The following is a 21,815-nucleotide window of genomic DNA, read 5'->3' as shown; positions in this document are numbered from 1 at the left end:
ACCTTGAAGTCCTTTAATAAATTTGTCCACTTTTTATTCTCCTAACTTTGTCTTGGCCTCTATTTCAGGTAGCCTTTTTTAGGCATCACCTCCAGGCCCCACCATTTTCCAGTCCCTGTATTGGTTTGTTTACTTTCTGCACCATCTCTCAACCATAGAAAATGTTCCAGGATAAAGGCTTTCTTTTCTTTATCAAAATTGGTCAGTTCCCAAGAAAACTCTCTATAAACTAGCATATATGATAAACAAAATACTTTGTTCAAAAATTGCCCATGTTTTTAAATTGTCTTAGAAATTCTTTAAAGTGTCTTAGAAATTCTTCTACTTTAAGGGCTAAGTTAGGGTTAAAACCAAGAAATTGAGTCTTAGGATGTCAAGAGAAGATTTTTAAAATATTTTAGAATATTTATCTAAATCCATAAGATAATTAGATTGATAGATGCATATATTCTGATTGGACTTCTGTAAGTCATACGGCGATTTTGTGGCTTCGTCCCCATTGACCTCGCAATCAATATAGCAGCTGTTTTGGTAGAAACATATGTTCTTCTGCATCACTGGGTCTAGCTCCCTGCTGCCCTTGTCTCCTGTGTTACCAGCTCCTGGCTTCATTATGCTTGCCTCCATATTAGGTGACTTTCAAGTGCTCCGTGGCAGTTGTGCAGGGTCACACAGCACTGGAAGGAGTGCTGCTCTTTGGCAAAGAGCACTTTTACATCTGTGAGTGCTTTGTGTTATCCCCTCTGGAGGAAGTCTACTGTACTCGTCACTGCTTGTCCAGGTGAGTCATACTTTACTTCCTTCCAGAAATCTGCTTGGTCAACTTCAGTATTGGCACATGGATACCTGGGATTTGCACAGACTTTGCTGGGATTTCAAGCAGAATAATAGCACAGCAAGAAGTTTGCCATCCTTTCCATTTATTCAAAAAATTTTTTGACATAACTAACAGAGGTGCTTGTTCACAGACTTTGGAGATGCCATGAGAACACCCATCTTCAACAGATGGAGATGGTGAACAGTCTCACATATACCTTGCTGGTTTTCACTTATTTTACAGTGTTGTTAAAGTTTTTTTCTGAGAAGCTCACATCTTTATTCATATGGAGCAGTTAGTAAAAGAGCCTTTAGCTTCATTGTCTCATAGGTTTTTTGTTTGTTTCTCCAAGACAGAACTGTAATTAATATTTGGCACACTATCGTCTCTGACTCATGATATATTGAAAATGATCAATACTGAAAATGAGTCTGTTAGACCAAGCTCTTTGTGCATACTATGGGCTCATGTGCAAACCCCAGTGGGAAGCTCAGCGTTTTTACTACCTGACTGTCTGCTCTGCATCCAAATCTTACTATGTCCGATATCAGTCAAGCTGATCAGGTGACTCAAGGGTCGATTGGACTGGATCTGATAAAAGCTTAGGTTGTTTTTCTAAGGAATTTTCTATGGGCTAGGCTGTAGGTAGCAATTTTAATACATATACACAACTAAATTAATTAATTAATTGCTTAATTAATAATTCCAGTCATTGCTGCTTACAATGGCTGTGTGTCCACATGATGCTTGCCGTCGACTTGGGCTTTCAGATTCTCCCTACAACTTTCTTCCCTTGCTTATTCTCAGACTTCAATGTGTGCAAAACATTGCTGTCTGCCTATTTGCATGCACTAAAATTACTCCAAACCGACCCTTAGCCTCCACAGGCTCTTTATTTGGGTAACTGGTAGAAAATCTGCCTTAGTTATTTAGCTTTATGTAGCTTTGTTTTCAGTTTATGTATGCCCCAGTTGATCTTGATATCTCTTGGCATTGTTATTGTTCTTTAGGGGAGGACTTGGATATTCAAGAGGGCTCTCCATGTCTTTTTTGTTTCAAATTAATTTTTTTCTTTTTATTTTTCTCCTCCAGCATCAGTGATCCATTTATTTTCAACTTATGTCATAAAGATCATGCAGTGGGAGACCAGAAGTGTTCCCGTTATTCGTATCATGATATCAAAGAGATTCATCTGATGCGCTTTCTCCTGCAGGTAGGAATTATCATGCTCAGTCATTTGAGGGAGAGCTGCCATGGCAGTAATGACATGTGACTGAAATGCTCAATTTTCACTAAGACTGCTGATATTTTTTTGCTTCATTACCAAAATGCTTTTGGTCCCATCATTGCTTCATTAGCCTTTGCTAATACAAACTCCTTTCTCTATTCACCACAGTGTTTAAACACCCTGACAAGTGGTTGGCTTATTAATTGTTGGGCTAACAGTGTTGTTCCCACAATGTTTTTGAAAATTAGACTTGAAGTTAGTTTCCTGTGTTTTGATGCAAGCTACCAGTAAGCAGCTGACTTTCAGTAGTTTTCAGTTCCCAAAGACTTTAGTAGTTATGGCATCAGTGGACTGTGGTATACTAACACACTTATGCTGGGCCTCTTGGAACAACTTTGAAGCTGTGCATGTGGTTCAATAAAAGAATCATAAGCCAAAACAGAGGATTCTGTGCCTGTAGCTGTGATACCCAGGAACTACATCACCAGGCGGCTTGGTACCCTTTCAGTTTTGTCTTGTTTAGGTGAATCTGTGAGGAGAATCACAGAAGAGTTGTAACTAGAGCTTCTTGCAACACTACAGCCTATACTTGCTTTAGAGGGTTTTGGTACAGTCTAAGGAGTAATCCACAGATTTAACAAAAATATGGAGTTTTGAAGTAGTTGTAACTAGTTATTTGTTATTTTGAATCCATTTTTGGAAGATTGAGATTCAGCAGGGAATTAAAAAATCATTTGGAAAATTCAAAAGCTGGAGAAAATGGGGCTAATATTTGTCTTATGTCATACAGTATGGCACTCATCCATGAGTCAGCCCTGTGTCATTATATATTTACTTATGTATGCAAATTGGGCAATTTTGGTAGGCGATGCTTGCTTCAGGATACAGTATATTGCAGTGGTTAGGTCACTCACCAAGCATGTACAGGAATGGTAAGTCATGTTCTGAGTAACTGTATGATTATAAGCTTATATTATAAGCTTATTATAAGAAAATAAGCTTATTTTCTTAGATCACTGGTGACCAGCCTGAGCAGCAGAACTGTCACTTCTTCTGTTTCGGAGGTAGCATCAAAGTTGCCAGTGGAAGACTTCCAGCTACTCATATATTTACATCTGTGTATCCATGGATTTTTTTAAACATGCAAAACAGAAATATTTGGCATGACCCAAAGTGAAAAGTGGAGATGAGTAGAAACAGGCTTTGGATGGGCCTGGGGCAAAGGCTGAGCTTGTTGGCTTTAGGGGTTTTGTGCTTCCATTTTTTTTATTGTTGTTCCATAGTATTTTTGTTTATTTTTGCTTTGTTTCAGTTAATGAACTGAAAATTCAGGTGTCTGTATCAGGCTTGTACTGGGACTCTATGCCACAAACTTCTTTGAAAAAATATTGCGGAAAAAGAGGAAACCTGATTCCTTATGCTTTTCCTGCAGGACAGGTAGATCAGCTGTTTAGGCAGTGACTGCCTCAGCTGGTTCATGCATACAGCCCAGCCCAGAGCAAAGCCCTGGCCCAATTCTGTAACAGCAACACTTGAGCTGCAAGCTGTTTATTGTCATAGCTGCTCTCATATTACCTCTCTGCTTTATATTTTATTTGTGAATCACATATGGGCCACCTGCCATCATAGTGTCTCTCTAGGTATGTATTGCACCTGCCACATTTGGATTGAAACTCATGTCTGGGTTCCCAGACATTACATGCTATTTATAGTTTTACTTGAATGACTTTAGGGAGAAACGGACCAGTCACTAAGTAAATAATAGGATTATATACAAACACCCAACATAACAATGTGTGCAGACATTCTAGGGAGGGGAAAAAGGGACTGAAGTTTTCTTTCGACTTTAATTCTTCAGCACTTTGGTGAGAAATGTCATAAACTCCCCTTCCTCCTTTGCTGCTGCTAGTCAGGAGAAATTATTTTGGCAGTTCTGTTGAGTTCTCTATTAATTTAGAAAGCAGTATGGTTGCTTTCTAAATGAAACTTATTCAGAATCCCCTCTTTGTGTTATCTTTATTACCTAGTTGGAAGTTAATGCTTCTCTTGTCTTATTAATCATACTGAAATTTCAAGATAAAAATGTTTCAGAAGCAGCAGGAAGAGGTGAGTGATGGAACCAATATTTGGAGTTTGCTTTTGCTTCAAAGAAGTATTTGAACTCCTAGTCACCCAGCAAGACCATTCCTACAGTTGGAGAAATTTAGAACATTAGACATATTTTGCTCTACTTCTGCAAATTTGGTACAAAGTCAAGATCTTTTTTTTTTAAAGCGCTGAAGAATTGGACAGGCTGTGGCGGATCCTTTGCAGCACTAGGCTTTGCTCTGCAGCTCCTTACACTGTAAATGATTTACCTTTCCAGGATATCGCCTTGGAAATATTCTTCAAAAATGGTTATTCCAGATTTCTTGTCTTCCATGACAGCGACCGAAATAAGATATTTAAAAGGTAATGACTATGCCATAACAACATGGGAATGCTTCTGGTGGTGCTCCTTGTCTACCATCCCTATTTATCCTGGTGTCAGGTGTCTGTGTTTTGTTGCCACAGGAGCTTTATTTTCCACTTTTTCCTTGAGCTTTAAGTGGTTACACTTTGGCTATGAAATTTTCCTTTTTCTGACCTGTGAAATTTTTTTAGCATTATATAGCCATTGATTTAGCAATGGATCTAATGTGTAGGACTTTACTAGTATCCAGTGGTGTGTTGTGTGTCCCTGTATCCCAGGAAATCTTGACTGTAGCTGTTTTCCTTCCTGCCACTGAGATGAGAACCACCTCTACTTCACCTCACAGTGCTGGGTAAAAGAAGGTTTCTTCCTGCTTTCTTCTAACCCACATAGGATCATTAGAATCTTCAGGAATAACATATTTTTGTCTCTCCAACTTTATCTTTAATCCTTGGCTGAACGTCACCAAAGCTATATATTTCAAGGGTATAGTTTGTCTAATATCATAAACCTACAGTGAATGTAAATATGAATGGCTGAGATGAGGATTGGTGTTCTTTCTGACATTTTTGCTCATTAAATGTCTGAGCGAGTTCTTATTCTCTGACTTGAATAGCACCTTGTTAGTTTAATAAACCAACAAGTCCAAAACCCTACATATAAATTCAAAGTCCTGTTGGGGAAAGAAACTGCTTTTATCCAGCCCATAGCAACTCCTTACTATTAGATATATGCTTTTGCCTGTTGTCTTGCAGCTTTGTCCTAGGTTAGAGTCTCAGCGAAATGTTGTGGCTTCCTGAAGAAAGTTCTGAGGACATAGCAGTTATATAGATATGTAATGTGTCATAATAACCCTTTGCATAACTATAATGTGACATTTCATATCTCCTATAGATTTTGCTCTTTCCAACCTGCTTTGAAGTCGAAGGGGATAACAGAAGAATCCCTAAATTTAAGGTAAAACACATGAAACATTGGATAACTGTAATAAGTACAATTGTGTGAATAAGTTGCACCTTAAAAAAAGAACCACCACCATATAGAAACTTACCTATTTTTATCTTCCCTTTTAAAGATTCAAAGGTGTTGCCAGAACTTCAAAGAGCATTCTAGCATACATCATCACAGTGTAAAGATGAGTGTTGAGAAGCTGACTGCAGAGATGATTAATAATTATTGCATCCTTAATATCACTTTATTGGTAAACTCTACACAGATGGTTACTGTGGGAAGAGACAGTCAGTGAGATTAGGACAGAGCTAATCCATAATGCTTTTGCACAATAACCTTTTCATTGTGGGCTTAGGGCAGACAGTGAGATGTACACGTGGATGTTTTGGCATGTTGAATTAGCTGTACAGGGGAGATCCTAAGTCATCCCTCAGATTACCATTGCAGGAAAAAAAGTTTTTTCTGACTGGGAGGTGCTTGAGAGAATGTTGCATGCTTGCCAGGAGTTACTGTAACTTTTCTTAATTTGGGTGTCTGGGGAACAAAACCCTAAGAGCCTAAGTGGTGTCCTCTGAAATGATTGCTGAGGCTGGAATTATGTTGAGACCTGAGGTGCAGATTGCCCCTGAGTTGTTGAAGCCTGTGTCAGCTGTACCCATTTTAATTTTCAGTCTACCTGTTGTAGATCATTACCTATCTTTTAAGTGAGCATTTTCACCCCTGAGCACCAGTCACCAACTGGCAAAAAGTATCAGTGCAGTACGGAACCAGCTCTGGCTACAGCCTAACCTGTACCAGAGGTGATGGCTGACTGTAGAGCATGATGTCTGTTCTGTGTAAACAGTAACCCACCCTAGGATTTACTTTCGCCCTGCTTGCTGGGAGCTCAAGAGGGTGAATGTCTTGAGAGAAGATGCATTACAGCATCAAGAACTTTGGGCATTAACTGTGCTGGTGGTTACTGGGAGAAACACTTGACTCATGTTTTATCTCAGAATTTGAGACAGGCTGCATGCCTAGCTCTAAAGTAGCCTGTCCTGAATCCCTGTAAGGCTCTGCCTTCAGTTTTACTCCACTGGCTGAGAGAAGACTCTATGCAACTTTTTCACTCTGAGAATGTGACAGGCCTTTGGCATTGCTTTGGCTGGACCATGTTAGAGCATGAACTGAAATAAAATAAACAGCACAGTACCACTGTCTAAGTATTGAAGCCAGAAAAGTTGTGCTTAAGTGGAAAGTTAGAGAAAATAACCTCAGTAGGTGTGCTTCCTTTTACCAAACTCCCATCAGAACCAATGGACTGAGGACCTGATCAATTTACTTTTTCCCTTTTTTGAATTCTGGAGCTGCTTCTGAATTAGAAAATTCCAAAAGCAGCACTTGGGGCTCCTTCCCCACCTAGGGGGATAATGGCCAACTTCCATAGTATTCCAGCTTTTCTGGCCATACCTGAGACAAGGAGGCAGGCCAGACTAAATTCTTTGCCCAGACACACTATTAATAATTGCACAGTTGAAGCATGGAAAGAAGAAATTATTAGTTTGATGCATCATGTGACATTGAGGTAATAGAATTTCTGGGAAATCCCTTATCAGTTTTTCCACCTAGCCTATAGGAAATACACAGGACTTCCTACTCCCAGGCTCTACTGTAGTCATTTAAAAAATAAAGTGCTCCTGGCACTTTATTCTTCATTCAAATGTACTTAAATGTTTGCTGTCACCATAGGTTATTATGGCCACTGCCAGACCTTCTTGTGTCATGCTTGAGTGCTTTTGTAATCTGCTCGTTGCTTGTACCTGTATATTGCTGTTTGCAGGCTGTCAGCACTCTCTGCCCTAGGGATGTGATCTGAGCAAGTGAATGTGTGCTCAGTTGCACAAGTGCATACGTACGTATCAACAGAAAGCTAAAAGTGCTGTGGGGACACCAGACCTGACTTCATCAATTCACAACCTGACTCTTGGATCATGGAACACAGTGACTCCTCTTAGTCACTTTAATCACTGCTTAAATGATAAGCCTGGGTCCCTTAAAAAGAAATATATTTTTCCTATCCCTTCTCCCTTCTGCATCTTCTAGGAGAGAGGCAGACAAAACACTATAAGTATGGGCAGTGGTGCTGATTGTGTTGTGCAATTTGGAGATGGCAGTATCTAAGTATAGCACCCAAAATCCCAAAGAACTTGCAGCCCCTTGATGGCAGCTGGGATCACTGGTTGTCTATCTCTAAGCACCGTGTTTGCACTGCTTAGTTACTCATGAGCATAAGACTTGTGTTTGCTGCCTCTGCTGAATTGGAACAGGTTCATGGTTCTTACACTGACAGTGCCTGTTTGAGACTCTGAGAGCTTGGTGGCAGCCACCAGCAGCAGAAGGTTCCCAGGTCTGTGCCTTTTCCTCCAAAAGGTATTTACTGAAACTAGTTCAATTGTGTCTCACCCTATGAAAATGAACAGAACTAATATTTGGGGTTTAGTGGTGGGAATGGGTTTAGTATAAAAACCTATTTTTTAAAAGATCCCTTCACTGAACACTGCACACACAAAAGACCCCAAAAAGCGTAAACACTGAGAACATGTTGTAAGGACAGGCCCAGATGGAATTAGTCTTTCCCAAATCTACATCTGTTTCAGTTGTTCTGGTTTTTATTTTAGACACCACAGAGATTTGCTTCTAAAATGGAGTAGATCTTTAAAGAAGCAGAACTGCAGGAAAACAGAGGAAGAGGAGGGAGCTCAGCTTTTTATTCACTTGGGCTGGACTTCATGCATCATCTGTAGACTGGTTTGGTATATTTTCAGGAACATCATCTGTAGCGTGGTTTGATGTATTTTCAGGATCGGTGTCTTTGATTCTCCATTCTTCTTGGTTATCCCTTGCAGAGGAATTGGGTGTAACAAGTGAAGCAAAACTTGGCTTCCCTGAGGGGCCAGGTGTCATTTCCTCTAACCTGTGCAGCTCTTCCCTTTCACCCTTACATGTGTGCAAGCAGGGACCACACAGGTCTTTTTGGTCTACTAAGTAAAGTGATTCGACACGTTTAACCAGGTCAACTTCCTCTTCTTTCTCTTCAAATTCTGGTAAAGGGTTTCTTTTTATATTCAGTCTCTCAAGCTTGGGGAGCTTTTTAATACTCTTTGGGATGGAAGTCAAGGCGTTGTCAAAGAGACCTAGTTCAATAAGTTCCTTCAGGGACCCAAGAGTAGTGGGAACGGTCTCAAGACGGTTCAAGCCAAGGTTGAGAGTACGCAGGCCCTTGAGAAGGGTCAACTCTTGTGGTAGACCTGGTGTGGTCAACCTGTTGTTGCATAAATTCAGGTAAGTAAGGTTCTGAAGTGTGCCTATTGCCGGGGGCAGCTCATCAATCATATTACTATGCAGGTCCAACCACAGCAGATTCTGGAACTTCTCAATGATGGGTGGAATTTTTCTTAAAAAGTTTCTGCTCAAATCAATTTCCTCCACATCAGCCAGCTCCAGAAGGCACTTTGGGAAGGTGGTAATGCCCATTTTGCATAAGACAATACGGCGCCTTCCATTAAAAGCCACCCGGATTGAATTTTTCGCAATTTTCAAGGTGATCCTTTTCCCTTGTGGACCTTTTCCCTTGGGCATCTCTCCACTGACAGACAGACAGGCACACCAGACTCTGTGGATAAAATGTGACAACTCCAATAAAGCCTTTGAAAGCCATGGCCGTTAATCACACAGATATAAATTAATGTTGCTTCTAGACTCTTCAGAAGTTTTTTTTTTATTTTTTTGAGGTCAGAACTTTTCAACTGCAAAGCTGCAACTCTGAAAACTCTTCCTGAAAGTATATTCTAATAATTTAAAATATTACTTCATTGCAGTATAACATCTATATTACGTTACAGAGTGAAATTACAAGTGGGAGACATTTGCTGTCTTTCATTCCTAAATACTGATTTGAGCTTAGGATATAATGAAACTATAATATAATATAATGAATGAAATATGTTATTATCCCTCAGCCAGCTGAGCAAAATGTATTGTGGGTCTCAACCCAGTCCTTAGAGACTGCATTAAAAGATGCTATCCAAAATTGTCTCATTTTACCAGATCAACAGTTGCCATCTTTACAGGCCTGGCATTTGCTAACAGTAATGGCCTTGAGATTTGGGCTCTGGATGTTATTGAAAGATGAAATGTTTAATGAAAATTATTAAGAATTTTGTTTTGACCAGGACTCAGGAACATGGTAGGCTCCCAGACTTGCCAGAACTGTTGGCAATTCATACATCACCTACAGGGCAAACCACAACAGGGATTGGTGTCAGTGCTGCTTAATGGCATGTTAAATCAGGCCTTCTAAGTGTCTTCTCCTCTGGTTACTCTAACCTTGTCATTTTGTCCATGCTGTGGGATAAAGGGTCTCTCACTGCAAAGGTACCCTGCCCTCAGAAAAATGCATATAGGTGTTGTAGTCAGACTTTTGACTCATACTGATGATCAGCATGTATTACATGCTTTGTGGAAGTGAGGCCTGTAAGAGTATAGTCCACTTACTCTTAGGTTTAGTGAACTTTTTCTAATCAAAGTTTATCAAATATATCTGCTAATTATGGCTAGTGGCAAAGGAAATGGGCCGATTCCCTGGAAATGGATGACAATATCCCTCTCAGTGAGAGTTCAGAGAGGAGCACAGGTTACAGCTGAGTAATCTCAGGTCTGGGTGCTCTGGCATTTAATTGCGAAGAGTCACATTGCGGCTTTGATGAATGATTGTTTGGGACAAAATATGGATTTGTCTACAATACGTATCTCTATTAGAAAGGCTTCATTACAAACCCTTCAGGCTTTTTGGCTACTCATTAATCATGTGCGAATACATGAAGGGGAAGCTCAAGCTACAACTAAGGCATTTCAGCTTCTTTTCAATTACATGCCATAGCCCAAAATAATGCAAAAGCATTAACCCAGCTACCACCCACTCTCCCAAGAGCTCTGTAATGAGGCAGATGCTTCAGAAAATACTGGAAGCAGCACAGTGGATTCCGTCTTGCCCTGACGGTTATGTTCCAAAATACAGTTTTTTTATTTTATATGAAAATACTTAAACTCAGTGAAATCTCCGTGTCTGTCCCATGTTTGTCTCTCATGAGTACTTACAGGACCATATTAACAAGGGGCAATGTCAATGCTGTTCTTTCTATATGACTGGTAACTGAAGCAAAATACTCTACAATGTAAATAAGTACTCTTTCCACCTTTGTTGATGTTAGTATAAATAATTTCCCCAGGAGTGAGAAGGAAGTTCTGGAAATCAAAACAGCAGGATTTTCTAATCACAGCTCACTCATTTAAAGGATTTTATGCAAAATTCTTGTTGGTGATTCTGTGAAGACAAAGTTGAGCAGCATGGGGAATGCCAGGGCCCTACTGCTGGTATAGGACACCCTGAGTCCTTTCTGGTGCACAGAGGTCGGGTGACTACCATGCTTCAGAAAAAGATCTATAGGGCAGCTTTCTTAGATGTTGTCAGGATGGAAAGAGACTTTCTGCTTCCTATATTTGACATGAACCAGGTGACCTTAGGGTCTAACTTCTTCTTTGTTTGAATTTCGTGTTGGACAAGTTGGCCAAAACAATCAGTGCTTTTTGATAAGTGAAACTTTTCAGCCAACTATGCCCTTAAAAACATGAATGGGAGCCTCAAGGAAAAATATGTAATTTTTTTCTAATTTCGGAATTACGATTTCTTTTAAAATGCTCTTTAAAAACATGTTTAAAACTCAAAAAGAAAACATTTAATTCAGTTCCTATTAATTTTTTTCCTATTACTTTTAATTTAAAATCCAAGAGGGAAGCATTGAGCCAAAACAGTTTCCTTTCCTATTTTAAAAAATACCATCTAGGCGAAGAATCATCCAGTTGTGCCGCAGTTCTGGTAACTGGTTCCCAGTGCCGGGGTCCCTCTGCGCTGTGCGTGCCTGGCAGCACTAGAGGGAGCCTGGCGTACAAGGTTGAGTGCTGGAGGCTTGGCAGGGCTAAGCCTGCAGTTCAGCCTGCTGGATTTGTGTATTTCTCTCAGTAACCCTTTCCAACCTGTTACAAAAGTTGAACCTGGACCTTTCAGATTTTTAAGAAGTCCAACCAAGCAGATCAGTGTGATTTTTCTGAAGACAGATCTCTTTGTGTGATGCACTGCATAATGTCCAGACTCCAAAGAAGTTTCCTCACACTGCCTTCTTCAGTCAGATTTTTTAAAATTCAACTGTGAACCTCTGAGATGCACTGAAAGAGTGCTCACTCTTTCTACGTGCTATTTATTTTGGGTTAAAAGTTGGAGCCATATTTAAGACTTAGAAAAACATGATTTGCAATTCCAAAAATAGGGATTAGTACTAGAGGTCTGCAGAAACATTTTAGTGCACCTGACAACTTGAAGGGGATGAATCGCTCTCCTGCCTCTGCATGCTTGTAAACTAATTATCAGTGTTTTACAGGGCTGTAGCTGGAGATAATGGAGCTTACTTAGCTATGTCTTGTTGTCTTTGGCTCTGTGTAAGAGGGTCTCAGTTCTGTAGCCACTGATATTAAAAATTCAGGAATCACAGGAGTCCTCCTTGCTTAAATGTTAATTATGCCTTTTCAATCTTATGCTCACAGTGCATCTCCTGGGATGGCAGAGGGAGAGGTACATGTGTTGTCCTACCACTTAAGAAATGATAATGAGACTTTCCACCTGTTTTCTCTAAACCTGCACCCCACTGCCAGGTTCATGCTCTGAGTTGTTGGCAAGACTTTTCCTGGGGGTGAGGGTGCTGCCTTTCATGATAAAGTCTCACTGAAACAGATCTTGACTAGAAAACCCTTTCCCTTTCTATCCACACTTGGTAGAATCTTTGGCCTGGACTGGGGTTTTGACAGGCCCAGAGCTTTAGGAGTGTTTAATAGGCCCAGAGCTTGGAGGCTGACCTGATACAGAAATTAATAGTGTGTGTCAAGGACATCATGCTGTCTGTGGTGCTCAGTGTTGCTGGGAGCTGCAGGGACAGAACAGACCTGAGCATCAGTACTGTCAGTGTCTCTCTGAAGCAAGGAAGGATTGGGGATTATTCCTTATCTGCACTTAAGCAGCTGCACAGGGGTCAGTCATGACCCATTGTATCTTAAGCCTGTCTTAACAAGGAGATCTGATCTTAAAAGACTGCATATTTGGACCCTGAACATTTCTTCTTCCATTCCTGGCACAGGTGGGAGCAGAACTGCCTTCTGTCTGTAGCACTACCTGGCATTTCAGGACCTCCTCCTCTGTGGTTCTGCATGTTATTTTCTTCTAGGGTTGGTGCTTCCTAGCTCACTGCACCCAGAGCTGCACAGAACCATCTTGAGCCCATCTTGAACTACTTGGTGAGAAATTTCTTCTGTCTTTCCTCTTGGAATTCTGCATAATGCAGAGTGGGCCTGGCAAGCCCAGTGGAGCTACACATACCCTGCACCTCTCTGGTGGCAGGAAGGCTGTGAGGTGACATGTGCAAATTCACCCATGGAATCGGTGATACTATCATCTACAATGAAATACATTTTAAGCAAAGCTTAAAACCAGGATTCCTACAGAAAATGATTTTGCACAAAGCCAAGCAGTTCTGCTTCCCTCCTTACAAGCCTGTTACCATTTCTTGTTGTTGGATACGATCTGTTGTGGAAGAGATTAATTCATTGACTGTCTTAAATGCATTCTCTTGCTATCAGGCTAAATCCCGCCATGAGTAAATAGTTTGAGAGAGGTTTCCTTACTTAATAATCGTACTTTTCCAGATGACTTCAGGGCCACCATACTGTCACACAGTGCAAGGTAACTTGCAAAACCAAGGCCCACCACGAATAAGCAAAAATATTGTTTCATCTTAACAATTCTGCCAGGCTTCCCCCCTGCACACGATCTTACCGGCTAGTAGCTACAAAGGCCTAGAGGGCGAGGTGCAGATGTCACAAGCTGCTCGGTTTTTCTCAGTAGTGTGGGCTGAGCCTTCATAGTCTGTTACTCTGCAGTTGTCCTCTGTCTGCTCTTCTTTGAGTAATGAATTAATCTTTCAGTCTGTAAATACACCCATGACCAGGAAACACAGGACCATTCCCTTTCCACTGCCCTGTGAATTTTGAATGGTACTTCCTTGATGGAAAATGGCAGCTCTTCAAGGAGCTGATGTGAGTATGTGAGTGAGGGGTGGCAACAGGGCTCCTCAGCTCCGGGGTCTTGCTATTCAGTGCTGCTTCTGCTGCTTATGGAGCTTGTGTTACCAAGCAACAGGAATGCTACGCCCTTGGAGATCATTAGCATAATGGTTTGTTCCAGAAAGCAAGATTGAGCTGGAAGCAACTGAATGGCTTGCAGTGCCTGGAAATGTTAGATTTCAAATTATGCAGAATGAAAAGCATCTGGAGCTCGTTAGAAGCTGTTAGTCAGCTTCTAACATTGCCTTAACTGTCCTTTTTAGTAATTTGACTATTTCATTTTACTTGGCTGTACCAGAGTGAGAGATACTTGTCTGTGTGCGTTAAAAGTCGCAACATTTGTGATACCCTCCTTAGCACATACCAAATGGGATAGATGTGGACACAGGGGGGAAGGCTCATTCTGTGGTGCAGCAGAGAGTATAAGAGCTGCAGTTTATCTATCTGTGCTTATCTATCTATCTATCTATCTGTAATATCGATCTGTGACCCTTCAAGAGTACACTTGGTACAATGATTTCCCTCTGGCTCATGTGAATTTACTGAAATTTAAAACCTCCTTATGACTAAGGTTACCAAGCTCAAGCTTTTAGTAACTGGTTGCAATAATTTCAAAATAATATCTGAAAAAAATCCTGCTATGGAAGAGAAGTAGCTGGGTGGTTTGTTTAGGTATTACTCACACGAGATGCAACATTGAGGCCTCTCTTCTGCTGATAACAGATCAAATATATTATTGGCATAAAGAACATGATGATGTTAATCTACTTGTCTGTTTCCGTGGTTGGAGATTGCATTCTGCCCACCTAAACAAATTAACTGAATTTACTCAATGTGTTTCTTCACAACCTGAAGTCTGCCTGAGTGCAGCATCTCCACAGGGGAAATGTTACCCCTTTGGTTTAAGCACTGTGAATGCACATGGTGCAAACAGTGTTCCATAAATGAGAGAGATTCCTTTCTCCCTCCCTAGTCCCTTCAAGACACCCTACTTCAAGGAGCCCTACTTGAATATGACTTTTTTTTTTTTTTTAATTACATCTCTATTCTTTGAGAATTAAGCATAGCCAGGAGGTGGACTGATAGAGTCAAACAAGGAAGACGCTGTACATTTATTCTAAAGTAATCTAACCTAACACTTTCTGAATTTGAGAGAGACTTGATTGCTTCACAAGGGAAAGCTGATACTTCTTTTGAGATCTTCTTTCCTCTTTTAATAGTATGACTTGAACCTAAATTGTGGCTTACCAGAAAGGAGATTTTCCTTACAATATCTTTGGTAATTATAAAGATTCTTTAAGAAAAGTGGTTTTAGGAGAGCCTTGGAAGTCTTTTAGACTGTAGTCTGGAAGAAAAAAAAAAGAAAATTAAAGTAGTCTTGTGAAAACTAAGAATCTATTAAGTTTATTGAAATTTTAGTATTAGTTTCAGTGAGGGCAAAATCTTTATCCTTTGAGATTATCTCATCTGCAGTGAATCTCCAAATGGGTTGAGGTCCACCTGTCTCTAGTAAATGGCATGGTGGCTGTAACAAGAGTGAGATCATAGTCTGATGTTAATGGAAGAGGGATTAATAAATCACTTACGTATAGTGTAGACAAAGGTGGATCATCATTAGTACACATTGTGTTTACATTCTGCCATGGCTGGTGCCCTACAAATACCTTGTAAATTAACATGTAGATAGATCTGTAGGTACTTCTCTTGACTTCATATAATTTCACTCTCTCTGGAAGTTTAGTTATTTATATTTATGAAGCACTTCAGTTTCTTTTACAAGCCAGCCTTTGATTATTTATTTATTTTTAAATGCACTTACTGTGTTTGGATAGCTGACCTTCATCCACACTAAGCTTTTGCTGTGCTGTCTAGAGAGGTGTTGGCTGGAAAAATGCTAATTGATTACCAAGGACAAGATAGGAATAAGCTTGAACTGCCTGTAATGCAATTCTTGTTCCAAGACCCTGAGTTGACAAAGGAGAATGAAGAATTTCAGATCTCTGGGGAATTACAGGGAGCATCCTGCATTGTCCTCTGAGACCCAGAAAGATGGCTTTTACAGGGGAGAGACTACATTTAGCCTTGCTTGTTTTCATGACGTGGTGAACTTGTCAACCTCTTTGAGTTATGTAGTGGCTTACGAAGTCAGCAGAGAGAATTATTTTGACCCTTGTAGGGTCTTGTTAACTGTTTAGGGCTTGTGACAAGCAGAGCAAGTGTTTCACTAGGGGGTCATGGCATCCACAAGTCAACATATGTATATTTGCATAACATCCACACAAGACTGGCCCAGTTTAGTCCTGTGTATTGCATTTTATAATGCTCTGCCCTGCTTTCTAACTCAGCCAGAAATCCAAAATAAACCTGGGTGCTTTTAGTGAGTGAGTCCCTCCCCTGTTAGTGAGTTTCCCTCCCCTGTGGAAAGGGAAGAACCTAACTTGATTGCTCTGTAACAAACACCCTAATCCAACCACACTTCAAATAGTGCTAGGAATCCTGATCCTATGCCATCCCTTTAAGATACTCTCTCTGAGTTCCAAATGTGTCTTGGAGGCCTTACAAAGGCCACTGGGGCAAAGTTCTGTGAAATGTATATAGATTGTGAGAAGGCTTAATTTTAAAGGATAAGTGCTCATGATACCTGTTTTGTACTTTGGAGTCCCCACATTTGTGAGCCTTGTGTTGCTCAAACTGGGGGTGCAAACCCACCTTAACTCTATTCAATAGAATTTCTTCTGATTTACACTGTGTAAATCAGACCATTGTATAATCTATTCAGTTTTTTGGATAAAGAGTGAAGATCATCTTTTCCTGTATTGAACATGAACTCTACACCTTTCTGTGTACTGGTTTCCATAAACATAGCCTATCATTATTAGATTTCATATGCTTAGCAAGAGAACTAAGCAAAGCTTAGGAATTGTAGACTATGTGCTGGAATTCGTCCTGGCTTTCGCGCTTAATCATGCAAAATCCTTCTCTCAGATATACACTTTCTCTGAAAAGAGTCCTAAGCAAGGAATAAAATAATGTGTAAACCATAGTGGTTTTCCTTTATTTACACTATTAACTGCTTCAGGATTGAATAGGTAGTAGAACAATGATTCATAAGCATGAGAGGTAGTTGACAAGAATTTACTTCTGCAAATTCAATAAAATGGTAATGATCATAGACCATTCTGGTGTTTTATTTAGATCTTGGAAGCTACTCGAAGCCTTTGTGGATTTTTACTGTGATCTAACACAGAGCACAGGAGTGAAAAACAGCAGCTAGTTATTCCTGTAGTAGTTTTGCAATCTATGATTAACTGATTTCCTTACACTTTGTGAAGTTAAAAGTCCTGACTCTGAGCTGGCACCTTAGGATTTGTTTTACACTTAAGGGGAAGAGCCTGTCTTACCCCCAGTTTTGTATCATATCAGTAACCCTGTTTACTTTGACAGATGAAAAGTTTCTTTAATCTGTGTACTGGTTTTGGCTAGGGTAGAATTAATTTTCCTCACTGTAGAAGAAAATTGCATTTGGATTTGTGCTGGAAGCAGTGTTGATAATTCAGGCATGTTTTAGTTATTGCTGAGCAGTGCCTACACAGAGTCAAGGCCTTTTCTATTCCTCATACTGTCCTACCAGGACCATGAGGAGGCTTGGGGTGCACAAGAAGTTGGGAGGGAACACAGCCAGGACAGCTGATTCCAACTGGCCAAAGTCATGTTCCATACCAAACTATACCATGCTCGGCTTATAAACCTGGGGGAAGGAGGAAGAGGCAGGGACATTCTGAGCGATGGTGTTTGTTTTTATAAGTCATGGTTACCTATGATGGAGCCCTGCTTCCCTGGAGATGGCTCAACAGCGGCCTGCCAATGGGAAGTAGTGAGTGAATTCCTTGTTTTGTTTTGCTTGCATGCACATCCTATATTTTTTCTGTTAAACTGTCTTAACCCACAAGTTTTCTCACTTTTCCTCCTCTGATTCCCCCATGTCTATGGAAGAAGAGTGCATAAGGAGCTGAGTTGGGCTCATTTACCAGCTGGGGTTAAACCGTGATAATCTGAAGCTGTCACTTGCCTCAGTCTGGTCTCTAGATATTGACAAGAGCAAGTCTGTGGTCTTCAGATACTGACATACATTCTGGTTCCGTGCAGTTGAAATGCAACTTTTGTTTCCTCAACACTTTTGACTCTTATTTTCAAGTGAATTCCCCTGTTTAGAATCTGCTTTTGGTTGATATGGGTTTTTTTATTTAAAGTTTTTATTTAAAAGTTGCATTTTGAGAACAAAAAAAATGGAAAAGACATATTTACTCTATTACTTTAAAAATATAAAAATGACAATCTACTTTTTAAGAACTACATGAGTGTCAAAGTGCTTTGTGCAACAACAGTCCTTGATATGGAGACTCAGAGACTTCTTTTTAACCCAGTGTTTTTTGAATGCTTCAGAATAGCCTGAGCTTTTGAGAATAAGGCTTTTGGAATTATTTGGTCAATGAGGAAACCTCAACATTCTTCTAGTGTTGGTGTTCTCTCATTTCTGTGGGATGAGAGCAGGGGCACAGGGAACACAGATGTTAACGTGTTGACTTTGTTATTGTTCTGAAGCAGTCTATTTCAATCGAGTGTTTGTTCCATACAGGAAACACTCAGGAGGGGAAAAGACAATGCTCCAGAAGTGGCAGGTAAGCTAAATCTTGGCTGCACATGATTAAGCAAAGAATTTAAGCAACACAGATATGTCTGCACACAGATGTGTGTGTGTGTACATGTGTACCTCAAGGCCTAAGCTGTTCTCTCACTGCTGGAGGTGAGGGTATTGGCAGGAGGAGCACAGTATTTACATCTGGTTATTGCAGAGTTTTTGCTCTTCCTGCTATGAAACATATGGTGCTACTGTCTGGCAGATTAAGTGTGATTTTGTGCACATTTTTAAATTGAGACCAAAGAGAGCCACCTAGTTCAATGTCTGTTCACAGATCATCTGTACATCTAAATCAATGCACCAGATGTTTTGCTGAGCTGGGAGATGTGTTTACTTTTCTGTAGCCATGATCTTGGTGACTCAAGACAAATGAAGAAATCCATACCTTCTTGTTTATATGTAGCACTTTGTGCAACCTTTTCTGCATAGGCAGTTGTCCAGGGTTTTCCAATATCCAGACTGCATGCATTTGGCTCACTTTTAAATCGGGAAAAAGTGCACTGTTATGCAAATACAGCATAAAAGCACTGGGTGATTATAGACAAATGCAAATGGCCTGTCTGAAGAAGAGACAGAATGAAGACAGGTTCTATTGAATGGAGTGTTGTATAAGAGGTATTGTGTTGATCTGAATGGCAAAGGATGATTGATTGCACTATTTATAATTCTTGTCCTGGTGGACCTGACAACCACAGGCCTCTGAGGGTGTCTTTGCATGGTTTTTAGGGGCAGAGTCTGGAGGTTTTAATGCTTGTTTCCTTTCCCTGCAGAAGAGGGAGATCAGCAACTTTGATTACCTCATGTACCTGAACACTTTGGCTGGCCGCAGCTACAATGATTACATGCAGTATCCTGTGTTTCCATGGGTCCTCGCTGACTATCACTCTGAGGTCAGTGCTTGCTGCAGAATTCTGTGCTTTCTATGGTAGCAATTGCACAAAGGTTTGGTGAATGATGCCATTGAAGCAGAGGGGTCTAGATCAAGGGTTTAAAATTTGAAATAATTCATTTGAAATATACTGATTCTATGTAGATTAGCCTTATCTTCAAGTCAGCATACTGAGGATCATCTGTCTCACCAAGGTGGATGAACATCTGTTTAATACAGATCTAGTTAAGGACAGGCTGCATCAGCTCAGCAGACAGGCATGGACAGGTTTCTGTGACCACAGAGGAGTTTTGGATAGAAAAGCCTTGAGAGCAATTTGCAACCTGCCAGGTCCTTTATTTGTGAAGCTCCGGAGGTGGGTAAATCTGTGGACCTGCTTGTCATAGCTTCCAACTTCCAACACAACCTTGCCACTATCCAGTGTCACTGAGATAGTCATGGTGTCTAAGTACTAAATATCTCCATCTCTGCTGGGTTTTCTTTTCAGACTCTAAACCTCACTAATCCTCATACATTTCGAGACCTGTCAAAGCCCATGGGAGCACAGACTGTGGAGAGGAAACGCAAGTTCATCCAGCGCTTCAATGAAGTGGAAAAGAGTGAGGGTGAGTGTTTTAGGAGACTAATAGACACGAGAGGCTTGAGTCCCCTCAGAACACACAAAAACTTTGCAGAGCTGTGGCTAAGGGAAACACCATGCTGAGGAGAGCCTCTCTCATGCAAACTAGTATGCAAACTTGTATGCAAACTAGTTGAGGATTGAAACAGAAATGACTCTTGCAATCCCTGCCTTATGTGCCTTGTACTGCTGCATTCTGTTCCCTTCACGTGGACTGAAAGAAATGGTACAGAAGAAAGCAATGCTCCCTGGAAAAGACTGTGCTGTTAGCTGAGCTGCACACATTAGTCTTATTTGTTAGCTAAGCTATTTGTAGAAGACTTCTGCACACAGATTAACTAACAGCTACTTTAGAAAAGGAAACAGAATGTTGAGGCTGTTGACTTCTGGAGATCAAGACCTTTTTTAGTACTACTGGAGAAAGGGGTGGTCTGGAAAGTTAAAGGCCTTATTCTTCAGAAAATGAAATGTGGAAGGCAAAAAATGAATGCTTCAGCAGTAACTGGCACTTTCAATGCATATATTCAGTGCAAGGTCTGCTTTAACTCACAAGTCTTTGAACACATGCTTAAAATACCTGTTCCCTGTTCAGCTGTACTGTGGTAATTGGATGCTATGGGCTTGAAATGGTGCTATTTTGTACTGGAATCTGATTTGTGTGCAATTTCCAGGAGACCTGCCGGCCCGGTGCCATTACTGTACTCACTACTCCTCAGCAATTATAGTGGCATCTTATCTGGTCCGAATGGAGCCATTTACCCAGACCTTCTGTTCTCTGCAGGTAAGGAGGCAAGATAACCTCCATCCTACACCTTGTTATGAACCATGTAGTGTGTCATAGTGGCTGTGTAATGAAAGATGATTAGTTCTTCTGACATTTTCTGTATTTTCTATGTGGACTTGGGGCTTACTTGGGGCAACATTTATGCCATGAGTGTTGAATTCAGTGAAAACATCTTAATGGGACCATGATTGATGTGAGGGAGAAGGATTAGTTAGTTTTGTAGAGCTGAGGCATGTGAACACCTAGACAATGTTTTATTACCTGTCTGAACAAAATCTTGTGACTTTCATGGTAGGTATTCTAAGCCCAAGTAAAGTCATGCAGCTACTGGCAAGTACTTGGAGCTTGCTGTGGTGGCATAAAGAGTACTCCTGGGCCAGATGATGGGCTGGGCTGGGTTGAACCTGGGCTAGGTTGAACCTGGTTGAACCTGGGCAAGGTTCTGGTAGGTGTGAAATGATAAGGATCATGAGATCAACTTCCTTAAGAAGGGGCGTGAGATTACATCCAGTGCTCCAGAAAGAATATTTTCTAAAAATCTTTTTCTGAAATTGTTACTGTTTTTACAGTGCCAAGCTGGCTCTCACCATGGAATTGAATTATGGAAATTGAATGTTGTGCTTACCTTTCCCATCTGCCCAGCATACAGGGACTCTAAATTTCCTGATTGCCCTTTTCAGCAGGCAGTTGGTAATACTCAAGCAAATATACTTTGGCTGTAGCAGAGAGTGGTTACCCTCATTTCTGTAATGTGTTGTGTTATAACAGGGTCTACCAGGAGGACAGATCCTCCAAGGTGTATTTTTTAAGGAGCATCTTGCCAAAATCTACCTATCTTTACGGAGAATTACAGGAAGACAGCTAGGCCAGAATATTCCACACTTGGAGACTGCTGTATGGGTAGTGAGGGATGGCCATGTCTCCTGCAGCTTTCCAAGTGCTTGCTGTTGTTTGGTTTCTTTTTCAGTGAACTAATACAAATAAAGTGCTGTGTTAATTAAGTAATAAGCCCTATGATATCGGCTGTTACCAGCAGTAGCTGATGGGTTAGTGAACCACCTGAGGCAATGGTTGCCATCACACTCTGTGAGCCATATGTTAGCTGCAGTCATGAATGACTGTGGAGCAGTTATTTCTTCTTGTAAACACCAAAGGCTGCTGTATCTCCCTG

General features: G+C 40.7%; 2 protein-coding genes across 3 annotated transcripts in view; one reads left to right on the top strand and one right to left on the bottom strand.

The window, feature by feature from the left end:
- WDFY4 (WDFY family member 4) overlaps positions 1 to 21,815 on the top strand; it is a 120,400-nt gene that overhangs the window by 75,641 nt on the left and 22,944 nt on the right. For both annotated transcript variants that reach the window (XM_085065323.1, XM_085065324.1), the window contains exons 45-52: positions 633 to 781; positions 1,910 to 2,030; positions 4,411 to 4,496; positions 5,392 to 5,454; positions 18,290 to 18,332; positions 19,123 to 19,242; positions 19,729 to 19,846; positions 20,532 to 20,641. In XM_085065323.1, coding sequence (XP_084921449.1) covers positions 633 to 781; positions 1,910 to 2,030; positions 4,411 to 4,496; positions 5,392 to 5,454; positions 18,290 to 18,332; positions 19,123 to 19,242; positions 19,729 to 19,846; positions 20,532 to 20,641 — 810 coding nt within the window. The remainder of the gene's footprint in view (positions 1 to 632; positions 782 to 1,909; positions 2,031 to 4,410; positions 4,497 to 5,391; positions 5,455 to 18,289; positions 18,333 to 19,122; positions 19,243 to 19,728; positions 19,847 to 20,531; positions 20,642 to 21,815) is intronic.
- LRRC18 (leucine rich repeat containing 18) lies at positions 8,058 to 13,707 on the bottom strand. Its single transcript, XM_085065325.1, has 2 exons — positions 13,367 to 13,707; positions 8,058 to 9,100 (listed from the first exon to the last, which is right to left on the bottom strand). The coding sequence occupies exon 2, from the start codon at positions 9,064 to 9,066 to the stop codon at positions 8,215 to 8,217; it is 852 nt and encodes a 283-aa protein (XP_084921451.1). The 5' UTR covers positions 9,067 to 9,100; positions 13,367 to 13,707; the 3' UTR covers positions 8,058 to 8,214.

Source organism: Lichenostomus cassidix, chromosome 6 (assembly GCF_008360975.1).
Source record: "Lichenostomus cassidix isolate B80296 chromosome 6, HeHo_3.0, whole genome shotgun sequence".
In the NCBI taxonomy this organism is placed as follows: Eukaryota; Metazoa; Chordata; class Aves; order Passeriformes; family Meliphagidae; genus Lichenostomus; species Lichenostomus cassidix.
This window is presented reverse-complemented; position numbering and strand designations above follow the sequence as displayed.